Raw genomic sequence first — 11,055 nt, 5'->3', positions numbered from 1 at the left:
TACTTGACCCGAAATATGTTGCGTGCAGTCCTCTCTAAAGCGATATATAAAAGCGGTAAATATTCGTGATATTCTTTCTCTGAATCGATACAATCACGCTAAAATAACAGCACTGGAACTGGAATTGTTTCCAGCACAAAATTTAGGCTTTCTTTTCTTCATTACATGAATAAACTTTATCTCCGACGAAAAAATGGCCACTACAGCATCGCTCTTCTCTCTAACACGCCAACAAGATCTTCATCATTACCAACAACAATAACAATCGATCGATCATCCACCAGAAAAAAAGCTGCGACGGATTGAAAGAGGCTCTGTGTGTAGATTTCTCCACTGTGGATGGTTTTGGGGTGCGCATCCAGTTCACCCTTTATCGGGTGCCGTGTAGGTAGGTGGCTCGGCTTTGTCGATCCGCTTTTTTTTTTGTTTTTCTCCAGCTGCGTTAGTGTGTACTTTCCTCTGTTTTTAGTGTTGCAGCAACCGAAAACATCTGACAGTGCGTGGTGTGTAGCAAAAGTTGTCGAATGGTCGCGCGAAAGGGGAAACATTACTCGGGACATTATTCGTTTTTGGTTTAGCTTGCTGGCCCCAGAGGGTTTTAGTAACAACGCGATTATGTGCCCATAGTTGTGTGGAGTAGGCGTACAGTTTTAAGTAGAGTAGTATAATAGTTAGTGGTAATAGTAAATAGGGGTTTGTTGTCAACGAACGCGCGGTACCGTTGGGGGAATAGGGGGAACAATTGGGTGGGGACACGAGGGGATAAGAAAGGGGAGAGTCATTGTAAACATGGTAAAAACAATTAAAAGTTAAAAACAAACAAAACGTAAGCAAATCGTAAGTGATGACGTAACACAGCGGAATGGTCACACATACACACATACACAAATACACACGAGCAGCGCGCGCCCAAACACAAGGAAAACCACGGTCCAGTGTGTCTCCGATGCGCCGGTTGAAGCGCGCGCCGCTAGTTGAGGTCTAGGGTTAGGTCAGCAAGAACACGACTTCTTCTGGTTCGTGTCCGACTTTCCGCCAACCAGGGCGAACCGTTCCGAATCGATGACCTCACCCGTGTTTAACAGTTTGTCATTCATTAAAATCTGTAAATGTTATTCGAAACAAAAACACGGGGTAAGTTGGTTTGGTATACACTGGCTGGTGGGTGTGGTGGTGGTTGTTACTAACCTTATTAACTAAGGATTTGGCCGCTTCCTCAATGTTGACGTTCTCCTTGGCCGACGTTTCGAACCATCCAGCGAACCCGTGCTCTTTGACGTACTCGTCCAGTTTGGCGGGTGTCGTCACAATTCCCTGCTTTTGTTGGTCACTCTATGTTGAGGGGAGCAGGAAAGAGGGCATTCAGAATGATTCACCGAGTTACAGGGAAGCTCCAGCGTACGTACCTTGTTGGCTAAGAGTATGCACGGAATGGGTTTGCCATCGGGTAGCTGCACTTTTGAGTCGAGGTCGTTCTTCCACTTGATCACCGCATCAAATGTGGCGCTGCGCGTTACATCGAATACGATGAATGCTCCCACTGCTTCCTTGTAGTACACGCGGGTCATGTTGCCGAATCGTTCCTGACCTACAGCGAAGCGAAAAAGCAGAGCATTAGCTGCACGTAATTTCAGGCTGCCTCTTCTGCTGCTTCTTACCAGCAATATCCCATAGCTGCAGACGGATAATCGTGTTCTGGTCCCAGTTCAGCACTTTGAGCGCAAAGTCCACCCCGATTGTGGCGCGATAGTTTTGGCTGAAGAACTGATGCACGTACCGCTTGATGAAGGACGTCTTGCCAGTGCCGAGCTCGCCGATGACGAGAATTTTGTAGAGATGCTCACGCTTCTCGGCCTGTCCAGTCGCCATGGTTGCCTGTCGGGGTAAGGAATGAAAGTTTGTTCGTATTCGGGCCCGCAACCAGATAGCATTGCACAGCATCATCGTTACGTATTTCTTCCCTCATCTTCCCCCCTAACTACCTCTCTTCACTGAATGTCCATATCTTCCCTCCGTTCGTTCGGTTTTGTTTAACGGTTCAACGGCCCCCAGGTGAACGGAACCCACCCAGACCAGTTCCCAACGCATTAGAACAATGTTGCAATCCTGTGTCATGGCTACGCCTGCCTTTAGCTACAGATAGCGCGGTTCTGATAACAAAGATTTACAAGCATCACCACACTCTCAGGGCAAAGGCAACATTGCACTTATGTTATCATTTTGGAGATATTTTTTGGATGCATTTAGTTCCATCCAGCGGGCGCAGTATGTACACAATGGAGTACCGCGCAAGGAAATAACGGAGAAGAATACACTCAAGTGCAGAATAAACTGCTAGAGCTCGATAGAAACGACCGAAAACTTCACACAATTGAACTGAATAGTGGACACGACGACTGACACTACAGACACAACGACGAACGACCACGTAGCCCATGTAACAACCCCAAACATGTCAAACAATTCCTGTGCGCCGCCTACTTCGTTGCAAAAGATCCTCAAAGCAATTCACTACACAACGATCTCATCACACACACTATGAAACTAAGTTCGTCGTCACCATGTCACACGAGATGCCCCCCATCCCATCCCTCCCTACAGTAGTCTCTCTCTTCAATAACAACTGCGAAAAGGTTTTTTTGGGGTGGCTCGGGAGTGTGGTGCTGGGGGTACAACACTAGCAAAGGATCGAGGGACCGAGGCCAACGACACTTACCGGTTGGTCGGAGGCCCCCTTCTCGAGTAGCAGATCGCCGTGCGGGGACATCTTGCTCTCGAGGTAGTCCTCCGACTCGAGCGAGTACTCGCCGGACTCGACCGCACTCGACAGCAAGGAGGAGGAGGAGCGCGGCGGCTTGCCGGTCAGTAGCTCTTCCTCTTCTGGTGTGTAGAAGGTCGGCTGCTCGACGTACACAATGCGCCGGAGCGAGCCCTCGCTCGTGTTGTTCTGACTACTGTCGTCGTACGACCCACCACCGACGCCGATAATCTCCTCCAACGAGCGCGAAGTGCTACCGAGCGAGGCAAATGTCCCCGACTGGGCGCCGCTCTCGAGCCCTGGCGAAGGTACCGCGAGCGTAGCCGCTACCGACCGACCGCTGGCAGGCTTAACGATAGTGGAGGTCCTATCCGGGCGTACCTGGGTTCCGATATCGAACACAATGGTCGGTTCCGTTGGGACCGTGCTGTCACCCTGTTCCTCCTGGCCGGGCTTGTCCGGGCTTCCCTCGGTAGTGTTCGCTGGCACCGGATCTTCCTGCTGCTTCCCTTGGTCAGGCTGCTGCTGCTGCTGGGGCTGTTCGCGTTGCTGCTGCTGTTCGATCGATTTAAATCCAGAATTGTTGGGATTCTTTAGGCTGTTGCCCAACTGGTACGGTTTGGCCGCTTCCTGCGTACGTACCGTCGACGCTGCCTTACTTGCCGACGCCGACGACGACGACGGCGACAAGTCCTGCTGCTGTCCACCAGCGGGTCCCGCTGCCTGTGGCTTGTCTTGGACCGTCGCTGCCCCCGGACTCTTGCTGCCCCCTTTCGATCGCGCTGTGGCCGCACTCGCTCCTCTCGCTTTCCTCATAAAACCGTCTATTTCCTCGTCGACGACAACCGACGACGGTGGGGCAATGTCCTGCGAATCAAAGCTGGCGACTGGGTCGAGGTCGCCCGTCGTCACCACCACCGGCTGCTGCTGCTGGAAGAAGCGCTCCCGAATCGACAACGACGCACGTGGCTGCGGCAATGGCACCGCTTCTGCTCCTGCTCCTCCTCCTCCTCCTGCTACGACAGTGCTGCTCGCTGCGCCGGCGTTGGTAATGTTCTCGATAGAAAACTTGTTAATCTCCGCGATGTAATCGCCACTCAGCAGACTCGAAAGGCGCGCATCGACGGATGACGTGGAGGACGACGACTGCTGCGTGCGAGTGGTTGCGATCAACTGCGACGATTGCTCGTTCCCGATTGAGGCCCTCGGCGAGGGGGCAGTGCCGCTGTCGGAGCTAATTGGTTTAGAGTCGATTGCGAGCTCCCGGTTCTCAGCGTTTAGACCTGCGGGGAGAGAGAATTATCAAGACATCATGAGCATACGCTGCGCCTGCGGTCGATCGTTTGGTCGATGGGGCGTTCGTCGCCAGTAGCCGAAGCCAGTGCGACACCCGACTATCGTGCTGTCGTCGTCAGTCTGGCTTCGTCGGCTGGGTCTGTAACCGAAAACCGGAAGAAGCCTTACCATTGCTGTTGCCGTCGCCACCACCGCTGCTCCGCAGCACCTCAGCGTTGCCGTCCTCATCATCCAGCGAGGTTTCAATCGTCCCCGGCTTCGTCGACGGCATGTTGCGTGTGAGCGTGATTTTCATTTCGGTTCGTTTGGCTCTCAGTGTCGTCGGTTCGGCATCGAGCTGTCGCACCAGCACGGGCGACGGCGGATCCACCGACGTACCATCGTCCCGATCGCCGTCCTGATACAGCTCCGTGTCCGACACAAACATGGCACCCTCGGGCGTCTGCCGTTTGATGCTCAGCGGAGTTTCAAGCGTCCCGGACGATATCTCGTCTCCCTCGGAACCACCGCCGGGAGCGGGGACTGCCGGGTTCGGAGCTACCTTCGATGTTTTGGATCGTCCGGCCAGCTTCTTCATGAAGCTAGCCGCCCGGCTCGGCTTGCGCGCCTTCTTCTGCCGCTGCTTGTCCTTTCCCTCGAGCAGCATATCCTCGTCCGATCGGGCGCCCAACATTGCCGCCTCCCGTACCGGATCTTCCTTGATTGCCGGCAGGCTCTCCGTTGACTTGAGCACGGTTTCGATCGACGTCTCCGTTGCCGTCGGTGAGGCCGGTGGTGGCGGTGGTGACGGGGTTGCCGGAAGCAGATCATCCGTACCGCCGCTCACCACCCCGGAGTCACCACCGAGCGAGCTCGTCTCGGACGACTTGGCCGACGAGTCCTTGCGGCCACCGCGCTTCGGGATCAGCTTCTGCGCATTGGTGCGCAGTTTCTTGAACGACAGGCCACGCTTCTTCTTCGGCTTCTTCTCGGGCGAGCTGAGCCCGGCATCGGACATGGACACGTCTGAATCCACCACCACAAACTCGACCGGACTGTCCTCGGATTCGCCGCGCGTTAGGCGGCGCGTTGCCGTTGCCTGCTCCATACTGCTGGCTGCTGGCTATCCCCCGACACACGGCAATCGGTCACAACAGCTCGTCGGTCCGCGCCTTTCACTTCCGCTCCGACTAAACCGAATGACGGCGGCGACCCTGCTTTCGGCGGGAGAATGTCCTGCAGACAGCAAGCGACGATAGCGCGCGACGACGATGGGCGTTCACGACTCTCTCCTAAGCAAGCGCGCGCGCGAGCGAGCAATGTTCCGACGCGTCCCCGCGATTTCCTAATTCGATTAGCAGCGAGCGAGCGAGCGGGCGAACGAACGAATTGCGCCCACGACACCTGTCGGCCGTAGAGTGTGGTGCCGCACCACCAAAACAAAACACTTCAGCGCACTAATGAAAGCGAAAGATGTGTGACACCGTTGGATTCTGATCCGGGCTAGGGGGCGGCCTGTGGCGGCGATGGTGTGTGTGTGTGTAGTTTTCCTCCCGCTTTCGTTCCGTGCCGGCTGTTCCAGAACAGGTTTCAGCAGAACGGTTGTTTTCCTTCGGTTCCGTTCCGGTACACGACGCTCGTTCCTCCACTTCCAACAAGCGTTCTGGGGCGGTGTCAGGTTTCACGGCGCGTCAGCGACGACTTTGAGAACGAATTCCAAAAGGCAACCCGGTAGAGGTAGGCACTGTGTGGCACAGTGTTGCACTTGCTGGCTCGATGTCACACTGCTGCTGCTGGTGCTGCTGCTTTCCGAAGGGACTCTTATTGCGCGCGCTTCAGCTTCCGCTCGATCCCACGACAAGACTAACTCGAGCGCATCCCTGCGAACTGCTCGATGCTTACAGCACACAACAACGGGTACAGTACCACCGCGGGCACCGCGAATCCACCAAACCATCGATTGCGGGATCTTTGGTGTGGCGATTCTCATCCATTCTGGAAGGTTACGACATGTGTCGCTGCCATCATCATCATCGTGGTCGTCGCTATTATCAAGCGAAATATTATGGTCTTTAGCAGGCAGGCAGGCAGGCAGTGCCCTCAGACGCGATTGCGCAAGCCTTATCTGTGGCCTCGATCTTTGGAATGTTGCCTCGGGCCTCGGTCCCTGCACGGTAAAAAAGGACCTCTCTATCTTGTTGGTGACATACACATTGCAGCAACAACAAAAAAGCACGAAAACGGAGGAAAACAAATCTGATCTTCTCGATCGGTGGAACATTCCAACTCGCTGACGAAGAAGCCGCTGTTGTGTTCGCTATCAGTTGGTGACACACAGGACACGGACGAAAGTGAAGACTTAACCGAGGCCGATCGAGGCCAAATGCTGTCATCGACATGCTTCACCGATTGATGGATTCATGGCGCTTCTAGAATTGTCTCAACATGATAATGATTGCAATGATTGCTATCCCATCACACGAGCAGAAACGCACACGATCTTGTGATTGTTCACATACGCACGATGTGAAAGTAGTTCGCAAAACCTCTCTCATGTTAACACTCTATTAATCAAACCCGTTTGGCTCTACCTCAAGGTTTGAGGTTTGATGCAAACTCCCTTTTGGCCCCCCCACCCCACCCCAAAAGGGCTCGAGCCCAAGCAGGGAACTCCGACTCCCGACACATCAGTGCGCACCAACGACGCATTATAAACAAAAATGTGCCCGTAACTCAATATTGTCGTTGTAATTATATCTAAAGTCAATTGAAGCAGGTTTCTTTACCACAAACTTAAACAAACTCGCTCTCTGTCTCTCCAACAAACTGCAACAACAACGAAAAAGAGAAGGAAAACCAGTCACCCTGTGCTGATGTTGAAATTCGACATTCGTTTCCATCGCATTGCATGGGTTACTTTGGCTAGCTGAGAAACAGAGATACCCACATACGTATGCGGTAATGTTTAGAAAATTGCTCCAACCGCACACACACACATACTCACAGGCACCCTGTATACGGTGCCGACGGGCGTTGGCGGGTTTTCGCCTATGAAGTTGTAAGACGTTTCTTGACCTCGAGGATTCCATTTGTGCCAGCTAATAAGAGAAGCCTCAGAAAGGATCCCATCCCCACACACACCTCGTCCGTTGGTCGGACGGCCGCAAGGTGTTTTTATTCGTATTACCTTCCTCTAATTCTAGCCGACTACTAGCTGAGAACGGGGGCTGGTTGTTGTGGCCGTTCGCCGATGCGGAACTGTTAAGGAAGGAACCCTCTCAATTCCCGCCCGCCGACAGCAGGGAGAGGAGGAGGAGGAGGTACAACCTATTCCTATTCGTTATGCCTCATCGAGCTTCCCCGTTCCTGTCACCGCCCCGATTGCGCTACACCTTCGGTGGTAGAAGTAGCCATAGCTTATGATACCTTCATTAACGTTTCAATGCGTGTCATCGTGTACGTGGATGGTATTACTCCCTCCCCATCGGGTTTTAGCATTTTTGTCAGGGAGTAACCAAATCCCCGTATTATAAAACCTCGACATTTCCCGACATTTCATCAATCCGATTGTAGCTAAATAAAACGGTACACACGATCCCGGCAGTGACTTCAGGCGCTGGCGTTCAATACCGTATTAGAAGGGCATTTTCACTGCTTGACGGTGGACGCTTATCAATGGCTTCAACATTTTACCGTTTTTTGTCACTCTAGCTGCTGGAAGACATTTTTCGATCGTTAGACTATTTACATCCTCCTAATCATGGTGCCATGACCTCATCACCGTTCGAACCTTTCCCGGGGTTAAAAAGCATCATACAAACCAAAGAAAAAAAGGGGGAGATGAACAATTCATAGCCTGCTTGGGTGATGTTCATGGTCTCAAATGACTTCAAACTCATCAGCGCTAGCGATAGAAAGAAGCTAACCGATAGATTATGAGTTGCTGACACAGACAAAAACGACTTAAAAATTCACGATCGATTTTTTTGGCCATCTCCAGAAGATTAGGGAGTCTGATTGCTTCGGCAGAATGCTGCTCAATTAATGACTGTTTCAAGAGGCATTGCGCGTCTCATGGCCGAGCATAACCGGAAACTCGTAACGATAACGGCACACCAGCAGTACACAGACGATTACAAAATCTTCGTGAATGAAATCCAATTATTGATTACTTTCAGTAGAAAAGTATCAAAAACTCTTCATGGTCATCCTCCACCACCACCGCCACCGAGAGAGCGATGATTATATTCATCACATCACTCAAGTCACATTTTCTTACAACACGTTGGAGGCACTACGGACGGACATCTTAACCCGTACACGTGAGTCATTCCTTTTTCCACGTCGGCGGCATTTGGCAAACATAATAATCGTTTGCATCTGCACCATGCACCAAGCTGCGGTGGTGTGGCGTTTATAGAGCTTAATGCACCAAGGAACTACGCCCTCGTTGCTTTTTATCACGCGGCTGGGCTTGCTGCTGTTTGCATGGACAAGCACAGGACCGACCCATCCGAACAAACACTGGTTGATTCAACAAAGATATTGTTCCATTTTCACTACTATATGGGTTTACAACGATACTCCTATACACTGCTTTAAATCGTTTAATGCGTTGATTTGTATTTACTTGCGTCCGATGGACTATGCGAATGAGTCATCAACAGTTAATTATGACTCACTTCAATTCCGAAATGCATTCATCAACTTGTTGTTCGACTTGAGGACCCTTTAACGACCAACCTAAGACACTTTCAACACACAGACCCCTCTCGATCGTACGCAACAACAAAGACAAGCACAATATACCTGTTCCACGGGTTTGCCACTACCAATTCCGCCAGTTCCACCCAGCAATGGTAGAAGATTCCGCAGCCGGGAGGACTGGCGACGCAACTTGCGCAAAGGGCCGGACAGTCGCGGACCACCGTCGTCCTCACAGTTATCCTCGGAACCGTTCGTATGGCGTCTTGCTGCTGCCACTGCCGTGATAACGGTCGTAACCATCGCTACTAACTGACTACCCTTTGAAAACCCGAGACAATTTGTTCGCGCCGCTTGAAAAGCCTTTGCGCACAGCACTAGAGCCGTTGCCTTCTTCTGCCCCGGGTCATCGTCATCACCACACCTCCAGTCTCTCCACCGAAGGAGGAAGAGCTGTTGTTCTAGATTCAATCCCCCCCCCCCCCCCCCCCCATTGCATCCACCAACAATAGACGCGGTTCGCTTGTGTTTATTCTCTAGATAAGCGGCCGCCGGCTGCCGCGTGCGCATTCGCGCTCGATCGAGGAAAACGTAACCGCGTTCCCATATACTCGGTAACACTCTCTTAGACCCAGACCACGCCGTCACGCTGCTTCACACCAGAAAACACGCAATTCAGGCAACGCAGCCCACGACAGTGCTGACATTGGAAGCTGCTTATCTAAGGAGGCGCCGTTTCTAGGAGCAACGAACGGACGGAAGGATCGGACTCTCTGGATGGATAAATACGGCGAGAGCGAGCGAAGAAGAAGAAGCAGCTGGAGAAATTTGTTGATACAGCACAAACAACCACTTACACTCGTCAACACGAACTGCACTTTACAGTACGCACGCACACACGTCCGCGCTCGAACAGCTTCTAATATTGATGGAAGGCGCAGGATAACGGCGCTGTGACCGCTGTGTCCGATACGATACTACCACCGAAACACCTTGCTTGGCACCACCTTGTCCACTGCCTCCAAAAGTGACGCGTGCAGCACAGGGGCACAGGCGGAGATTTCGTGGTGAGTGCAAAATTCTGTCCACCCAGGCGTCCCAAGTGCGTCTTGCGTCGGGGCAGGAATGTGTACAATATCGGAGCGAGTTTAACGACTGCGGCCACACTGTTTCCACACACTACACCCGACAGCCACGACACACGACACAACCGTAACCGTGGGGTCGTAGCAAATCGCGAACAAACACTAGCGCGACACGTAACGTTAGAGTCCGCTTGCCGACACACACAGCTAACACACACACACACACACACGACCGAGAACCAAGCGCGATTGATAAGAGATTAAGACGCGCTTTCGGCTACAGTGCGGGACCTGCTGCTGGTGTTGGTGAAGATGGAGTCTCCAAACGCTCTAGAGGTAAGCGATCCAGCGAGCTTTGAGTCATCCTACACGGTTAGACCCGCTTTGCCCCTCTGCCACGCTAGCACGCACATTAGAGGAAAAGGGTCTGTTCCGCCATTCTGTCGCACACGCACACCTCAACCAGCTGGGACCAAAGGATGAGGGAAGTAGGAGGCAAATGGGTGCCATGGAGAGGACGGACAGATAGAACTTTTGTCGTAAGTGAAAGCGAAAGTGACAGACAGTAGCTGATAAAGAACTTGCCCTCGGCTGACGTACGGTCGGACGGCGTAGCAGAGAGACCGCGGCAACCCTATCACCCTAATTGCCACCCCGTCGTCCGTGCACGGCAACACCGCGCTATCTTATCTTCATGTTCCAGGCGCGCTGAAGCTGTTTCGAGCGAACGCAGCAGCATAAAAAGGTATGCTTCCGTGGCGTCTGTGTGCAGTAGTGGGCAGACACTGCCATCGACGAATTAGGTCTATGGGACATTCAAGGGAAAGCATAGCTATGGTCTCATAAATTTTCCCCAAACACACACACACACACAGACACATATTTGAATCTGGAGTGTAGTCGTGAGCCTTGTGGGCGAAAGGAGACCGCTTCTGTAGCTCTAGAAACAACGAAGGACGTACGAAAAACAATGAAAATATGTGAAAACTCAACATTCATACGTACCTTGGGAGGGTGAGCGTAATGCAACCCATCTGAAGATACCATCCTGGGTGCCAAAGAGTGAGTGAGTGAGCTTCGATAACCAAGTGCTCTTGTCTTGCAGGAGGAATTCACCTCCTTCGTAGCACACAACGTGTCATTTTAAAATGGATATTTCACTTGCAACTTTCTTCCATGCCTGTCGATGTTCTTCGTGGCTTCAACCGTGGCTTTCTGCTGCTGCTGATGTTC

General features: G+C 52.3%; 1 protein-coding gene across 5 annotated transcripts; it reads right to left on the bottom strand.

Moving 5' to 3' along the window:
- Positions 1-104: 104 nt before the first annotated feature.
- LOC121594416 (ras-related protein Rab-32) lies at positions 105-10,911 on the bottom strand. 5 transcript variants are annotated; one of them, XM_041917634.1, is made up of 6 exons: positions 4,223-6,635; positions 3,140-4,041; positions 1,659-1,875; positions 1,407-1,588; positions 1,189-1,332; positions 105-1,103 (listed from the first exon to the last, which is right to left on the bottom strand). In XM_041917634.1, the coding sequence occupies exons 1-6, from the start codon at positions 5,139-5,141 to the stop codon at positions 993-995; spliced, it is 2,475 nt and encodes an 824-aa protein (XP_041773568.1). In that variant the 5' UTR covers positions 5,142-6,635; the 3' UTR covers positions 105-992. The 5 variants fall into 5 exon arrangements, with proteins under 5 accessions (XP_041773568.1, XP_041773570.1, XP_041773571.1 ...); XM_041917636.1 differs by lacking the exons at positions 3,140-4,041; positions 4,223-6,635 and adding an exon at positions 10,828-10,911; XM_041917637.1 differs by lacking the exons at positions 3,140-4,041; positions 4,223-6,635 and adding an exon at positions 9,595-10,158.
- Between the last annotated feature and the right edge of the window lie 144 nt (positions 10,912-11,055).

This window comes from Anopheles merus, chromosome 2L (genome assembly GCF_017562075.2).
Source record: "Anopheles merus strain MAF chromosome 2L, AmerM5.1, whole genome shotgun sequence".
NCBI classification, from domain to species: Eukaryota; Metazoa; Arthropoda; class Insecta; order Diptera; family Culicidae; genus Anopheles; species Anopheles merus.
Note: the sequence above shows the minus strand (reverse complement) of the source record. Positions and strands in the feature narration are given on the sequence as shown.

What these genes read in the sequence shown, in the direction of transcription:
- LOC121594416 (XM_041917634.1), bottom strand. Translation starts at nt 5,141, where the DNA reads ATGGAGCAGGCAACGGCAACGCGCCGCCTAACGCGCGGCGAATCCGAG. An exon ending in GCAGCTATGGGATATTGCTG is followed by an intron (nt 1,589 to 1,658) that starts GTAAGAAGCAGC and finishes GCTTCGCTGTAG; the next exon opens with GTCAGGAACGATTCGGCAAC. An exon ending in CCAAATCCTTAGTTAATAAG is followed by an intron (nt 1,104 to 1,188) that starts GTTAGTAACAAC and finishes TAACATTTACAG; the next exon opens with ATTTTAATGAATGACAAACT.